Below are 17,192 nucleotides of genomic sequence, written 5' to 3'. Positions count from 1 at the left end.
CATTAGGCACAGCAAAATGTAAAACTTGTTTAGACAATATGAAATAATTACACCCCAACACAACATAGAGGAAAATGTTTCAGCTTGGAACACAGCCTAAGTGTTAACTTTTTACACCTTATCGATAAATTATATTTGTAATTGAATTTCTCGATAAATTTGAATATTGGCGAATCGCTTTTCGTACATGTGTAGCAGATGCTTATTGATAAACGTGTGTAGTGTTTATTACCGGTGTTTTTTTGTACTGCGAGATTTATATAAAATTTAATCATGTCGGCTGCTATGCCCATTAATCCAAAACCATTTCTTAATGGTTTGACTGGTAAAGCGGTCATAATAAAACTAAAGTGGGGTCACGAATATAAAGGATATTTGGTTTCCGTTGATGGCTACATGAATATGCAGTTGGCCAATACCGAGGAACATACCGCGGATGGTCAAGTGACAGGTAATAATTTCTTAAAGCAAAAGCGTTTCGAACTTTTACTGAATCGGAACGTTCTAACAACTATATAGGCTACCTCAAGATTATTTAAGAACTAAATTCTACTATGACAACAACTACTAGATAATGAATACATATACCAAATGTGTATATTGTAATATTTAACCTCGGATCTGTGCCTGAAAATTAGAAATTTTTAATTTGCTTAAATAATTTGTCGCAATTTTATGACTGCACTTTCATAGAGTTGATCATTACGCGAAGCTTTTTTTTTGTTACATAAAAACAACAAATTATTTGTATTGAAAAACTGTAGTTATGCACTGAAATGAATGTTTTGTTCTTTAATGATATTTATTCTTTATTGGCGTAGACACCGCTTACGCGATTATAGCCGAGTTAACAACAGCGCACCAGTCGTTTCTTCTTTTGGCTACGTGGCTCCAATTGGAGATTACAAGCAAAGCCAGGTCCAAGCCAGCGTATCCGCAGTGTTTTAATTCGCTGAATTATGTCAATGTCGTTGTATATCACATACAGCTCATCCTTTCATCGAATACGATATTCGCCGTGGCCAACGCGCAAAATACCTTAAATCTTTCGTCTCATGCCTCTGCACTATAGCAAGACGGGAATAATGAGTGACTTATAGAATTTGGTTATTGTTCGTCGAGAGAAAACTTTACTTCTCAATTGCCTACTTAGTCCGAAGTAGCACCTGTTCGCAAGAGTAATTCTACGTTGGGTTTCCAGGCTGACATTGTTGGGGGTGTTGATACTGGTTCCAATTTAGACGAAATTATCTACGACTTCAAAGTTATGACTGTCAACAGTGATGTGAAAGCCAAGGGAGTCGCCTTGTCTGAAACCTCATTTGGTATCCGACGGCTCGGAGAGCTTCTTCCCGTCCTGACAGAGCTTTTGGTATTGCTCAACGTCAGCTTACACATCCGTATTAGTTTTGCGGAAATACCAAATTCAGACATTGCGGTATAAAGGTAGCTCCTTTTCGTGCTGTCAAAAGCAGCTTTAAGATCGAAGGAAAAGGTGGTGTGTGTCGATTCTCTTTTCACGGGTCTTTTCCAAGATTTGGCGCATGGTGCATATTTGGTCGGTTGTTGATTTTCCAAGTCTAAAGCCACACTGATAAGGTCCAATCAGTTTGCTGACTATGGGCTTTAATCTATCTCACAATACGCTCGATAGGACCTTATATGCGATAGATAGATAGATAGATAGGATTAATGAGGTTCTGCACCGCGACCTAGGGTCTATTGTGCCCTCCCCTGTATCACATGACCTCCCAAAGCCCCAGCAGTCTGAAAAATTCCAGTAGTTTGCCGGGCGCTAGTGTGGTGATGTGATCCCTGCTGATAAAGATGGAATCCAGGGCCTTAAGCCTTTTTCCACAGATTGCTGTGCAATCCAGGATAAGGTGTGCTGGTGTTTCCTGTTCCAGGTCGCAGAACCGGCAATTAGCACAGGAGATCATGCCCATGTTGGACAGGTGCTTCCTGAGCTTGCAGTGCCCTGTGTAGACTGCGACGAGGATTCGGAATTTCTCACGGGGGAGGTTAATTAATTCCTTAAACCTGGAGAGGTTATATCCTCCTAGGAGCAGCTTGGCGTGGCGCATACTTGCTGCCTGCCGCCAGTGCCGCTCCCTATCCTCTCTCTCCTCCGTGCGGAGCAGCTCCTTAAGAGTGTGGGGTCCTACTGCTACGGACGGCTCTGGTCCCCACATCTTGGACGCTGCCGCCGTGCGGGCCAGCTCGTCTGCCTTCTCGTTTCCTTCTACTCCCTTATGCCCTGGTACCCAAATTAGGTGCACCCGGTTGCACAGGGACAGGCGGTTTAGCCTTCCTATGCATTCTTCTACTAAAAGCGATTTGGTCTCGTACGATGAGATCGCTTTTAGTGCCGCTTGACTATCGCTGAGAATAGCTATGCGCTGGTTGCGATAGTTGCGGCTGAGGTTGATTTCAGCGCATTGACTGATGGCAAGAACTTCAGCCTGGAAAATGCTTGGGAAGCAGCCCATAGGTATGGATAGCTTGGTTCGCGGACCCGCAATACCTGCCCCAATGCCTTCCGGTGTTTTCGAGCCATCTGTGTACCACTGAATGGTACTGTCTTCCAGCAGTCTTTCCAGCGTGGAATCGTTCCACTCCTTCTTACTGCCTAGAGTTACTTTGAAATGCTTTTTGAAGTTTACTTTCCTTGTTGTGCCGTCTCTTGGGAGGAGGGCCAGCGGTGTGCTCTCCGCTAGAGCGTCCATCTGCCTGGAGGACATTATCTTCCCTCTCCCGCAGCCTTCTGCTGACATTAGCAGCATGGTGTGCTTTGCTGCTAGCTTGATCACCTTATGCAGCGGTGTGAGCTCTAATAAGACCTCCAGTGCCACTGTGGGGCATGTACGCATTGCCCCCGAAGCACAGACACATGCAAGTCTTTGCAGCTTTGACAGTCTCTGAATCATAGAGGACTGTGCTGCTTTGGTGGCCCAGGCAACCGCTCCATAGGTGACGATGGGCCTTACAATCATGGTATACAGCCATCTCATGATGTTTGGCTTGCATCCCCATGATCTGCCGGCTAGGCGTCTGCAAATCATAAGTGCTCTTGTTGCTTTGGACAGCGTTAAGTCCAAGTGCCTGCTCCATTTTAGTGTTGAGTCTAGGGTGACGCCAAGGAATTTGACCTCCCTAGACATTTCCACCTCTGCGCCTCCAATTGTTAGGGTCCTCAGGCCCGGAAGAGATCTCCGCCTAGTGAATGGGATCACGGTGGTTTTTGCTGGGTTGATGTTTAATCCTACCGTGTTACACCATTCCTTCGCCAATTTTAAGCCCCTTTGAACAATGTCACAGAGAGTGTTCTCAAATCTTCCTCTCGCCATTATGACAATGTCGTCCGCGTACCCTTGACATCGGATTCCATTGCTGGTGAGCAGCTCGAGTAGTTCGTCCACTATCAGGCTCCAAAGCAGAGGGGACAGTACTCTACCCTGTGGGCAGCCCCTCGTGGTGCCAAGACGAATTTTACTTCCTCCAACTGTTGTTTCTGCAACCCTAGTGCGCAGAAGGGCTTCCGTCCATCTGCGTATCGAGGGATTTACGTTCCTTCTCTCGAGTGCCTTGATGACGCTAGTGTGAGACGCGTTATCAAAGGCCCCTTCGATATCAAGGAAGGCGCAGATCGCAACCTCGCCATTATCCAGCGAATCCTGCAGCTCAGACGCGAGTTGGTACAGAGCGGTGTTTGTAGATCTACCTGCCCTGTACGCGTGCTGTCCGGCATGTAAGGGTGCAATCTTCAGCGCTTCCGATCTAATATGGTTGTCTATTACTTTTTCCATCCCCTTCAGCATAAAGGACGTGAGACTAATAGGCCGGAACGATTTGGCTAACGAATAGTCTCTCCTCCCTATCTTGGGGATGAAAATCACTTTTGCTATTCTCCACGGTTCGGGGATATACGACATCGCCAGGCTGTCTCTCATCAGCCCCAGCAGGTGTGGTAGGAGGATATCCATACCTTGCTGCAATAGGGCCGGGAAGACGCCGTCCACTCCCGGTGATTTGTAGCTCGAGAAGGAGGCCAGTGCCCATCTGACTGAGTCAGCAGTGAACAGAGTCCTTGCCGTCAGCCAGTCTGAGCGATCCGGCCTGCGTGTGACCAAGGTTGGGGTTAGGTCAGCTTGAGCCGTCTCCGGGAAGTGCGTTTGTAGGAGCGTTTCTGCCCTCTGCTCCGCGCTTGTCGTATATGTCCCGTCCTGTCTCTTTAGGGATAATACTGTGTCCGTCCTACCCTTCGACAACGCCTTGTGCAGTCGAGCTGCCTCCGGGGTCGAGGAGACGCTATCACAGAATTTCCTGAAACTGTTTGACTTGGCAAGCCTAATCTCCTTGTTGTAGGCTGTTAGGTGCCATTTGTAATCCTCCCAACTGCCTGTGCGCTTGGCTTTGTTGAACAACCTACGCACCTTCAGTCTGAGGGCTGAGAGTTTACTGGACCACCATGGGCAGCCTTGTTTGCTGGTGGTCGCTTTCAGTGGACAGGCACAATGATAGGCGTCCATAATGGACTGGGTTATGGCACTCAGTCTGCTCTCCAGTCCATCTGTGGTGGACCTAACATCCGCCTGCTCCACTACACTTATGCTTCTACTTAGGGTCTCTTTGAAAGTGCCCCAATTTGTATTTCTGGGGGTACGAGTTGGAGGTCGGTCCCCGACTACCACCCTCAGAGCAAAACGAATGATTCTGTGATCTGACAGTGAGGGCTCTTTTGATACCCTCCACTGCGAGATCAACCCGATCATGTTGTCATTGCTTAGGGTAATGTCTAGGACTTCCCTGCGGACACTTGTTACGAAGGTTGGCTCGCAGCCCACATTCTCTATGTTAATATTATTACTAAGTATAAATTCAAGCAGTGACTCACCCCTCATGTTGCAGTTCGTGCTTCCCCATTCCGTGTGATGAGCATTTGCGTCACATCCTATGGTCAGGGGGAGATTGTTGGATTTACAATACTCCACCAGACCAAGTATCGATGGGGGGGGGGGTGCTGTGGCTGACTCTCCCGGAAAGTATGCGGATGCAAGGACGAAGTCCGATCCTTCCTTGTCCTTCACTTGCACCGCCACCAGGTCTTGCGTTAGAAACTCTGAAATACAGAAAAAGTCTATATCGGCTCTAACGACTACACAAGATCGGGGTCTCTCGCTAGAGAGATCCCAGATTACCTTGCTCCTTCTCATGTTGAGGCCTCTTACCTCTCCTTTGAACACCCAAGGTTCCTGGATTAGAAGGATGCCCAGGTTATCCGAGATGAACCTCTTCACGATGACTGCCGAGGCTGCCGATGCGTGATGTAGGTTCACCTGGGCCACTTCTATGCCGGTGCTGGAGCCTACAGAATCGGTTCTAAGAGAGACAGGTCCCCGTCTTCGTCCCCTTCATCGACCTGCATCTCCAACCCTTCCAGAAGCTCCTGGGTGGATGGCATCTTTTCTTCCTGCCCGTTGCTCTCGTCTGCATCCGCGGCGGTGGTCGCAACCTGCCCAGCCGAGATGAGTCCGCTGGGGGATTCGCTATCCTCCCCCGAAACCACAGATGCAGTCGCCTCCTGCTCCTGGGTGAATGACATCTTTCCTTCCTGCCCGTTGCTCTCATCTGCATCCGCGGCGGCAGTCGCAACCTGCCCAGCCGAGATGGGTTCGCTGGGGGATTCGCTGTCCTTACCCGAAGCCACAGCTGCAGTCGCCTCATGCGCCGCTGGGCGGGCTACGGGAGGAGCTGGTGCTACGTTCATCCCCGTCTTGGCCTCTTGGCTCGTGGACGCAGCCTTGGGCCTCCATGGCCGCATCATAATCTTGCCGAAGCGGAAATTTAGTTTGAATCCCTTCAGCCTTATAAACTTGTAGGACTCGTCGTCCATCGTGATGTTGAGGTTCCACCCGGAACCCACAACACTGCTTGCTACGATTTTCCACGCCGAGGTACTTAAACCTTCGTTCTGGTTCCTCACCAGACTAAGCACGAAGTCGTAGCTATCCTCTGCACTTCTCGGAAAGAACGCTACCATGCTGTGTGTTCGCGGTATTTCCTCCCCTCTCTTTACACACAGGGCCGGGCCCTTCCAACCCTCGAGCCTTGGCGTGATCTCCTTCAGCCAGGTGGCCGACTTCTCTTCCTGGCAGTCGACCAGCAGCATGCCGCCCTTAAAGAATATGCCGTTATATGCGATGTTGAGGAGACTTATCCCACGGTAGTTGGCGCAGATTGTGGTGTCTCCCTTTTTCTGGATTGGGCAGAGCACACTTCAATTCCAATCGTTGGGTATGTTTTCGTCCGACCATATTTTACAAAGAAGCTCATGCATGCCATTCAGCAGGCTGGGGAAGTGTTGCCTCTATAATTTTAGTATGCTCTGGGCATCGGTTACTAGATCACAAGAGTATGCTTGAAACCTTCTGTTAGTCGCTGCCCTTTTTCGAGCATTACCCTGGTCGGCCAGCTTGTCAAGCTCTTCATACTCACGTATTTTAGGCTCTCTCTTTTTCTGTCTGCAAATGCGTCTCGCTTCTCTCTTCAACCCTCGGGATAGTATGTAATAAAAGAGCTATGAAAACTCCGTCCAGCCTTAATTAAAAAGCCGAATATCTCGAGAAGTATTAATGATAGCGATTTTGACCTCGGACCTTTTTTGTAGAAAATAAAATTTCCTACAAGTTTGTGATGAACATTTTTTCTATAGCTCTTGTCATTTACGAGATATATACAAAAAAATGCGAATTTTATGGAAAATGCAGGTTTAGAGCCCCGTACTACCTCGCCGGTGTGAGTTACGACTTTGTTGCGATGGGCACTTTTGTAGAGTGAACAATTATGAGAAATATGCGTCTAAAGTCAAAGCGATGCCATAAAATAACTCTGATCTGTAGGAATTTAAAGAAAAAAAATCACGATTGTAGTGTATTTTCTATGGAAAATTTTTACATGTCTTGGTCCAGTTCTTAATATTAATATTAAGGCTAAAATTTTCAGGGAATTTGTTTTAGGGTATTTCCAAAGAAATTTCCTGACGGGACTGAAAAAAATTAATAGTTAAAAAAACACCCTAATGTACATATATAATAAACCATTTAATTTTTTGTTTTCTACTCATATAATTACATAAAACACTTATTAAAGTATATATACATACATACATATTAATGCAAACTATAATTTTTTATTGCAGGAAATTTAGGGGAAGTTCTCATACGTTGTAATAACGTATTATATATAAAAGGCGTAGACGATGAGGATGAGGAGGGTGAAATGAGAGATTAAAGTTACATATGAACAAAAAGTGGAAATCCCAAGATCGTTGATAATCTTTCAGCAGGTTTTTAGAATTAAGTTATGTAGTCTGAATATAATTAAAATTTGTATTAGAATTTTAATAAAAATTTAAAAATATATACTTAAAATTTCTTTTAATTATACACTTTTAGGGATTTTAAATCTTAAAAGAGTATTTCTTGTGGTAAGTTCTCGTACAAAAGAAGTAGTTATGTATGTGTAATAAATAAATTGAATGGTGGCATCTTGTCACCTGTTAAGACTTTTGAACATATACCCTATGTAATGCAGCCAATGTATTTTGAGCAACTCGTTTTTCTTATCCCGCTGCTGTAATTGTTCTGTCTTCCGGCTCGTCTTCAGACAAGATTTGTCGTTTCCTTAACAAGTCATTCTCATATAGTTTAATTGTAACGCACCTACTGGGTATGGGATTATTGTATTATTGATTCAGATGTAAATTTAAAGACTTTGTGGTGTTATACAAAAGCCATTCTTTGAAAATTTTAGCTATGTATATGCTTCGTGTCGTTACCTTGGTGAAATACCCACGGTGAGGTTAAAGCCAATTTTTGAACACTTTGGTTTAAGTTGTCTTTCAATATTTTAATATAATCTTTGCTATTCATCGAACTCTACAAATACTAGATTTCTGGTGATAGTAGCCGACATGCACACCCAAACCATTACAGAGCCTCACTTATGCTTAATTGCCACGGCTTCATGTGCTAAAGATGTAGAATTTGTTTTCGTTTAGTACTAGTACTACTGTTTCAGAGGGATGGGAAGTCAAGCCGTTTAGCTCTATTGGTATTAGAAATGTAAGGCTTCTTCCTTCGTGTCCTACCATGAACATTTATCGCACTATATAGTGGAGGCACTGACGGTTCATTCTTGAAAAAGATTTACTGGTATTTTAACAACACTACTCTTCGGCGTTTTCTTAACTGCTCGTACAATGTTATGAGTTTGGGTATCACTCACGAGGGCGACCATAATGTTAGCAGCTTTTGTATCACATCGCAATTCAAAATTGTTTATATTTTTAGACAATTTAGGCTATTTAACCTAAGATTTACCCTTTTTACCACTAGGAATCAGATCACTGCCACGCCCACAAAAGGCCATTCATCGAAAACTAAATTAAGACTTAAAACTGTAAACTGGTAAAATGGATGGCGGTAGCAAGGAGCACCTGTAGGCTACAAATTTAAAAAAAATGGGCGTGTTCCCGCTTAATAGGTTTAATGTACATACCTCCTAAACAATTAAGTTAAAATAACCGAATTCATATAGGACAAATTCTATAAGAACTTCTATTGACAGTGTGGAAATGGATGAAATCGAACACAAATCAAGCATCAATGAATATATTCGGATAAAACCTTGAACAAATAGTGCCTTTGAAGTACGAGTAAGTCCCATATACCGAATATTTGAAACGCGTGCATTTAGTTGACTTTTGCCAAAAATATCGGCCAATTTGTGAGATATACTATATTATTGAAATTCGAATAAAACGTTTATTTGACAATAATAATAATCCCTGTGTCAAAAATGGGTGGAATCTGGTCTCTTTGCATCCATATACATAATAAAAAGATTTTCGAACTTCCTGTTCACTTTATACCACATGTATACATAAAATTGGTAAAATCAGTCGAAAACTTGCTTTGGCCTATCCCGCTGAATTCACTTCATTAATATGATTATAGGAGGATGGAGTCATGTGTAGAAGTTCACCCAAGTGAGGAAAGTTCTCTGATTGACATTCACTTGGGAGTGGCCAGAAACGATTCTTTTACATATGGCTCATGCAGCTCACAACTTCCGATATTAGACCAAGTATCCTCTGGGTAGCCAAAGAACATTCGTTTGAAGGCGAATTAAAGTGAGAAGGCGCCTCGGAAGCCTCGGAAGGGCATTTAAAAGAAGAAACGACTGGCGCGCTGTTGTTAACTCGTCTATAACCGCGTAAGCGTTGTCTACGCCAGTGAAGAAGAATAGGTTTATATCAATATATTTATAAAATTGCATGAAAATAAGTTCTCAAGTATACCTGAGATATTTCGATTTAATGCAATCAGATCTTCCCCTGCCTAAATAAAACCTATATAATGATTTCCGACTTTCTATCTGACTTTAAACCGTTTAGGTTGGTCAAAATGTGTGATAAATGTTTAAATGTTTTTAAATGAATTATCCGTGCGCATACCTATTTAGATTCATAACACACGAAAGCTGAAACTTACTTCTCCTTGCCTTACGCAAGCAATATTTCGAACTCTCCACTTTCGTTTTCAACAATTAGAACGAACCAGTTGAAGGATCGTAGGCTAGGAGGGGCCAGGGGACGAAATGCGACATAATTATTTTAGTTAATTTTTTTATTGTACATATATGTATGTATGTGTAATAAGTATAACCCCTTACAGTTGGAAGGTCAAAAAAAAACGATTTTTCCAGATTTTTTTTAGAAAAAATTTAAATTCATTAATCCAAAAGTTTGCACACATTTTATGGTATCTTTTAACTGTAATTTAAAACTTAGTATTAGTAAAAATGTTTATTTGGATAGAAAATGCAGCTGATCTCCGGGAGCTCCTCTCGAAAAAGACGAATCCTCTGAAATTAAAAAAAGGGATTTCGTTAAATCAAAGGACTCAAAGGAAGAGTTTGAAGATATCTATTTCCAATTTGAAGAGAACATTTTTAACGTCATTCGCTATCGCGCTATAAAAGCTTTTATTTTTTTCTACGAAAAACTGTCAAAAAAAAATCGATACTTTTTGTTCAAACCGCCGCCATTTTGTCAAATTTCAAAAAAACAAAAAAAAGCTTCCATAGCAACTTTCTTACAGATTAATAACACGACTCCACAAAAAAATGTTCGTTTTACCCAGAGGATAACCAGTCTAAGACCGGAAGTCGTGAGCTGCTTGAGCCATATGTAAAAGAAATCGTTTCTGGCCACTTCCAGCTACTCCCAAGGGAATTTTTCCGCACTTGCAAAAATTTTGCTCGGAGAATGTTGGACAATATTCTATAGATATTATAATTATAAATAAAACAGTTACAAATTTTAAGCCGTGAAACAAATGTAACTCTTTAAATGGTTTAAAATTAAACGTTCCTTTCATTTATTACTTTATATCCCAAATGAGCGGCATTTCTTTTAAAATAATGTGACCAAATCGTCTCGTCTGTTATACTTAGGGTAACACGTTGCGAAGAAATGAAGAAGTATGTGTACTTATTTATGTAGAATAAATAAATGGCATTAGCGAAACAAACTCTCAAAAATGCATAGTAATTGTAAACAGGTGGAGAAGCCACCTTTCGTTCCTGACGTCAGATTAATGCAATTCGCTGAAATGCACCACAAAAAGATAGCGGAATGAACTTTTCGTAATTTCCATCGTTATTGCTTTGTGCCCAAATCATAGTCACGCATTCACAATCGATTCACGTCTATTGCTTAGCTCGACAACACAAAAAAAAAGTTTATTGCCTTGAATATGGATTTGATGGTTTCAAGTGTCCAGATTATGAATTTATTCATGAAAGTATTGAATGTGCTTTGGTTTTTGTGATTAATGCAAATCTTATATGGTATTTTAATAAATTATTGGCATCTTAGCAATTATATAGTTGGGGTACTCACAACGTGTCATAAAGCATCGTAAAATCATAAAATCATAAATTTTTATACTAGTTTAACAAATTTGTTGCTGGATTGCGTACTAAAATAAGTTTACGTAAATACAACTCTGAACGCTACGTTAAAGTCACTACCACGCTATGGAAGCCTTTTTATTATTTTATTTTTTTTTAATTTGACAAAATGGTTTGAACAAAAAGTATCGAATTTAGCTCTTTTTTTCGACAGTTTTTCGTAGGAAAAAAAGGAAGATTAAAAAAAAATAAAAACTTTCATAGCGCGATAGCGAATGACGTTAAAAATGTTCTCTTCAAATTGGAACTAGATATCTTCAAAATTCTTTCTTTGGGAGTGGATACCGTTTTGAAAAACACCATTCTGAGAAAACGGCGTTTAAAGATTGGAGTCGCATGTTCCCCACTCTGTTCTCTTTCTACAAGAAACGCTGCAGCGACCGTAATAATTTCAATTTCGATTTCAAAATTTGAGATTTGTTGTTACAGTGGATTTTTCCCTGATCCCTTAACGGCGTTTTGTGGGCATGACAGCCATCCGATTACGCCCACTGCCTTACTTTTTTGCCAAGGAACACCGCTACCAAGTTTCACGATATCTTAATTTTTACTCAAGGCACAGCTTGCACGGGCGGATGGAGAGGTAGTCACTCGGACTTAAACTTTTCTTGTCGTCCTGATCCCTATATCTTTTTCGAATAGTTTTAAGTGATACATACAACCATTAGGTGAACAAAACTCTGTGGTAACATGTTGCAAGAGTATAAAAATATAAAAAGAGCAAATCTTACATAACCATTCATCGTTTCATAAACTCTAGGCACAAATATATCCAAAATCGAACCTATATCGAGGAAAACAAAAGCCATGTAGTCAGTCAATCTTATTATTGAGCATTTAATTATTGTTTTAAGTTTTTGCTACCTATTTGTAACTGTACATATGTATATGAAAAAATTTAAAACTTGCAGAAATCCTTTCTGTTTGGCACAATGTTGAAAAAAATACTATATTTGACGCAAAATTTGAAAATATGTATGTATGTATATACTTACAAACATATACGAAGTTTGTATACAATTGTTGACAGACATGAAATAATGAAAGCGCGAGCAAAACACATATTAGTTGCTGCATTGTTCAATGTACATATTCATATAGATTCATTCTACATAGTAGCATTATTATATTTATAATTATACAAGGGGATCCGGCCACGCGTTGCTATGGTATACATTTTATACTATTATTCATATAAAAAAAACTATTCAATACAGTGTATTTATTTTATTTACAAATAAAGGCGAAAACGTTTTTGTCGCTATAAGAATCCAAGGGATTGTGCTTGAGGTTTAATTTTGAATATGTTCAAACAAACAAGTTTCATTGGAAAATATAACGAATTTAAAGTTGCTTTCTCAATGTTTGGTTACCAGCCTTTCTGTCCAATCAATTTTTCGCTTAATAGATTGTACTTAATAAACATGAATAATAGACATGGTTAAATGAGATGTCCGCTTAAGAGAGCGTGCATTTAATAGAGCTTTCACTCTATTTTTTATTTATGAATTGTTTTAACTATCCTATCTTCTAAGTTGGTTCAAACTGGACACAGTGTGCTAAATTTTACTAAAATCGGTTCAGTAGTTTAGCAGTCCATGGCGGGCAAACAACGTGAGCTTACTTTTTATATATAAAGATTATAAATATTTTCGTTTTTTTAAATCTGAAATAAGAAAGTTCACGAACTCTGCATTTGAAAAAATAAGACAGTTTCGATTTCGTTATTAAACTAGTATATTATATCCAATATTATACTTTCAGTTAATTTTGTTAAGATATCTTACATACTGACTGTTACATATGGTATAAAACCAACCGGAAATTTGAAAATTTTATAGTGTGTATATGGGAGATAGGGATAGTATTGAGCGATTTCATCTATTTTTGGCCACAGAACACACTATTAACTTAATAAAGTATTCGCTGGGTTTCATTAAGGTACCTCACATACAATCACACATTATATGGAGTAAAGTAAACGAGATGCTTGAAAATTCTATTATTTGTTATATGGGGCTTAGGGCATTTAGGTTAATTAAACCCACTTAATTTTATTAAAAAAGCTCACATATTGCCGATATCTGCGGTATAAAATAAATCAGGAGTGCGAAATTATTTCGATTTGCGCCTCTTGCCGAATTGCAATAATATATCTGACAGATTGATCGTTATTTCTGGTAAATAGTTAGCACCAAGGGGCTTGAGTAGTTATGGTTAGATTTTGACAATTCTTAGACTTGGGATGGCATACCTCAAAGGCACTATTTGTGCAAAGTAAAAAAATTATGTGGAATTTAAAATTGTGCTACATAGGAAATGGGTGTGGTTGTAGTCCGATTGCGCCTATTTTCACAATATATTAAGTACCGAATTTGGTGGAAATTTGTTTCGCAGTTCCGGAGATATGTGATTTCTCCCAATGTGGGCCGGGCCATACCCATTGCCAATTTTTTTGTCGGCTCCTGGAAAGCTCTTTGCACCATTCCTCATATAAAATTGTATGTCTTTCACGCATTTATCGCACTTTTAGTAGTTTTAACAAATCCTGTAATGGGGAGTTGGCGGTGTTATCATCCGAATTCACCTATTTCCACACAGTCGTAAGAAAGGTCGAAAAGATTTGTCCTTGTGCAAAGATTTTCAAAGCACAAGTGGCGCTTCTTAAAGGAAATCGTTATACCGAATTTCAGTTTTATATTTTAATTTGCTGCTTTGTTATGCAATTTAAGGATTTTCGATTAACCTATTAGTGGCCAATCATAAATGGGGAATGGTTATAATTCAAATTCTTTATTTTGCCATAGGATATAAAAAAAACTATTTTTTCACATAAGTCATGGAAATTATTTATGAGGGTGTACTCAATATGGTATACTGGTCACGTAGAGGTGAAATTTTTCGAAACAGGACCTCACAACACAAAGTTTTTAGCATATTTTTTTACATTCCCTGCGAACTCTGGCAAGACATATAACACAGCACAATTGTTTTTCGGGCCCGTATCATCTTGAGCCAAACCATCAACCGTAGATGATGATGGACGGGCCTTTTTCTGGTTTTCCTGCCGTATAAACTTTATAGTCTTTCTATCTCACGCTTTATGTTTCGTTATTTCTTATCAAACCTGGGGTCTACTGAAACTCTCCTTTTTTAATTTTTTCACACTTTTCCCAGCGATCCCAATGGTTCCGTTTTAGCAAGTATTGGTTTTCCACTGGAAAAGTCGAAAGTATAGCAAAATCTAGAATGAATTGCTGCCGCCCAATTTATATACGCAAATCGTACCTGCTTTCCAGGAATAAATTGTTTTGCGGGGTGGTGTCAAAAATATTTTACCATTGATTTTCCAATGGATTTTTTTATCACGAAACACAACCCATTGCATATTTTTTTCATTGTGAGATTTGTAAGCTCGTACTTGGAACATTTTATCATTAAGTAGCGATATTGTTGTCAAAAAGATAAATATTCCTTTTGATTTTACGCAATCAGTTCTTCAACATAACGGTAGAAACTACTGGGCTACCTGGATCATCGTTCAAACAGCAGTACAATGCCTCACGCGGAAGTTTATGCTATCCAGAGATTATCAACATGGCTATGCACTTTTTGATATCAAATGCGTCAATTCGAAATGTATGCCTGTTGTTTTGATTTGCTTATAGTATACTGTTGTATATAAGAACTGTGACTTGTACGTAAAATATGTTTTCGAATATTTGTACTGGATTGGGCTCCATTAGATCTTGCTTATGAATTATTTCACAATTGTATGTGTACACTACTTGTGATTTTTTGAAATGATTGTATGGGGAGTTCCAGGGGGTGTGCCACTGGCATGGGTGGATCGGCCGTCCAAAGTTAGTGGGGGTCGGTCATACATTTGGACTCGATTGGAGCACTCTAAATGGGTCAAAGTGGGATTTTTCAAAATTTGCCCCTATCCCAAAGTTCGACCCCAATTGGGGACATCAAAATTCGTTTTAGAGGTATGGTTCCTTCGGCAAAGTATCTTATTTTGATCCCTAGAATATGATTTTCATAGAGTAATGGGCAATTTTTAAATCGACCTGCCCTACTGTACACTGTATCCAAACGAGTACAGCGAGATATAATCCTAAATTAAGCTTTCAATATGAACAATATCTTAATAAATCGTTATTAGTATTTTATAAAACTATTTATTTTATTATTATTAACACAAAGATTTATATGTGGCTAAATGAGTCTTCGACCCCCCTCACCGCACAACACTGCCACACCTCCTACTACATTTTAATTACATTCCATATTCAACAATAACATGCACGAGGACACCACACATGCGGACACCAGTAATTAACAAAAGGACTGCATCATCGCACTCAACATTCCATGCGCTTAATTATTCATTCGTTTGTTTATACTTTTTTCGATACAGCGATCAAACGCTTTCGACGTCAATTTGAATCAGGCGCGACCTGATGTGTTTCGATATCATTTTGTACAACATCGATCCCACACGTTTTTATTTCCCTATTTAATTTAAGCGGTCAGTGGGGTAATTTTTTCAAAGAAATTGTTTGTTTTTTTTACACTTTCTGTTCCCTTATACACTTAGAATTAATGTAGAAACCCACTTTACCATTGGAAGGTTTCGAAAAAGGCCGAAAAATAATAATACCGCCGACGTTCGGAGCGCTCGGAGTGCACACCTCAAACTTTAAACGGGTTTTTCTCAAACACACACCTTTTTAAACTGGCGGACATGATTCCGGTCGAACTACTCAACCGATTTGCTTAATTTTTTTTAATGTTCACAAAACGCCTGGCTATCGTCCCTATTTTATTTATATTTTATTGACAATGTTATGACAAAATTTATGTAAAAAAACATGGGGAAAAATTGAAAAAAAAACGTTAATTACTTTTTATTTATCAAAACTTTTTCATGATTCTAGTAGGGACGATAACCATTCACATACTTTTTAAGAATAAATTGGGTTTTTGTGCTTCAGATGATCCAAACATGAGAAAACCGGTCTGCCAGTGAAAAAACACATCTATTCACCCAGGCAAAATAAAATAAAAAAAATTCCGAAAAAAATTGTTTATACACTCCACGATATACATACCTCATTATATGTGAAAAAAGTTTTATTGTAGAATAAAAATTTCTATGAAAAAAATGTCAAAAAACAGGCCAGATTACCCTACTGACCCCCAAATATACATACATATGTATGTACATATGTGTTATTGGACAAGCTACTTCCAATGCTCGTCTGCAGCACTCTGTGAGGATGTTCAGGCCCTCTCTGTTCTCTAGTGAAATGTCGGAATCGTAGGAATTTTTTAAGCTCTTGCAAGTGCAACTGACAGTTCATTTTCCTATATTTCCTGAAATGTTCTGTCCTGTCTGCGCTCCCTTCCAGTTAAACATTATTGTAACGGTTATCCTAAAGTAGTGTTGCTCAATAAATCTTAATTGGGCCGGCTTATTTATCAACTCTTTCGACATGAGTGTACTGTCTAATACTTCCTGCCGGTTTCTTTGCCATCATGCGGTTAATTTGTGCTGCATAATCTAATTTAATGTGGTGACGTATTAACTAATTATCTGTGTATTCTTGAGTGTCACTCAGAAGCCCATTCTCAGCATAAAGTTTAGAGAATCTGTCTGTAAGCTCAGACCATGAAGAACACTTACATAGCTCAGTGTTTTCTACGTCACTCGAGGACTATATAAGATCTACCTTGATTTTATCGTTTCAGCCATTGCGGAGAAATTGTCCTCACCCACTCAGAAATAGCGTATCGATAAAAACGCGTCAAAAGTTAGGTGCCGATTACACTAAGTTACGCGATTCTTACAAATACAATCATATCGCCGAAAGTATTTGCCAGTTGAATTTTAAAACTTCAGAAAATATTCTAAAATATAGGTACAATCGATAAAAAATCGATTTTTTGAAATTCACAGGTGAAATAACACCATAAAGCGTAATTTAGCTTGTGAGCATATGTATGTACATAGAGGTGGTAGTTTGAGAAATGTTGATTAACCTAAATACTCGTCCAAACATACTTACATAGAAGAAATTCCATAAAAAGGAATTTATAGAAATGTGCAATTGTAATAACCGAAAGTATAACAAGTGCTCACAAATGCA

At 39.7% G+C, this 17,192-nt stretch overlaps 2 protein-coding genes across 2 annotated transcripts; one reads left to right on the top strand and one right to left on the bottom strand.

The window, feature by feature from the left end:
- Positions 1 to 273: 273 nt before the first annotated feature.
- Positions 274 to 7,423, top strand: LOC120775685 (small nuclear ribonucleoprotein F). The gene is made up of 2 exons (XM_040105984.1): positions 274 to 451; positions 7,199 to 7,423. The coding sequence occupies exons 1-2, from the start codon at positions 274 to 276 to the stop codon at positions 7,288 to 7,290; spliced, it is 270 nt and encodes an 89-aa protein (XP_039961918.1). The 3' UTR covers positions 7,291 to 7,423.
- LOC120775684 lies at positions 5,039 to 6,185 on the bottom strand. The gene is made up of 2 exons (XM_040105983.1): positions 5,199 to 6,185; positions 5,039 to 5,119 (listed from the first exon to the last, which is right to left on the bottom strand). The coding sequence occupies exon 1, from the start codon at positions 6,167 to 6,169 to the stop codon at positions 5,366 to 5,368; it is 804 nt and encodes a 267-aa protein (XP_039961917.1). The 5' UTR covers positions 6,170 to 6,185; the 3' UTR covers positions 5,039 to 5,119; positions 5,199 to 5,365.
- Positions 7,424 to 17,192: the final 9,769 nt, after the last annotated feature.

Source organism: Bactrocera tryoni, chromosome 4 (assembly GCF_016617805.1).
Source record: "Bactrocera tryoni isolate S06 chromosome 4, CSIRO_BtryS06_freeze2, whole genome shotgun sequence".
NCBI classification, from domain to species: Eukaryota; Metazoa; Arthropoda; class Insecta; order Diptera; family Tephritidae; genus Bactrocera; species Bactrocera tryoni.
Note: the sequence above shows the minus strand (reverse complement) of the source record. Positions and strands in the feature narration are given on the sequence as shown.

Bases quoted from the DNA above. Each gene is read 5' to 3' on its own strand.
- LOC120775685 (XM_040105984.1), top strand. From the start codon at position 274: ATGTCGGCTGCTATGCCCATTAATCCAAAACCATTTCTTAATGGTTTG. The intron at 452-7,198 runs GTAATAATTTCT...TTTTTATTGCAG, and splicing joins CGCGGATGGTCAAGTGACAG to GAAATTTAGGGGAAGTTCTC.
- LOC120775684 (XM_040105983.1), bottom strand. From the start codon at position 6,169: ATGCTGCTGGTCGACTGCCAGGAAGAGAAGTCGGCCACCTGGCTGAAG.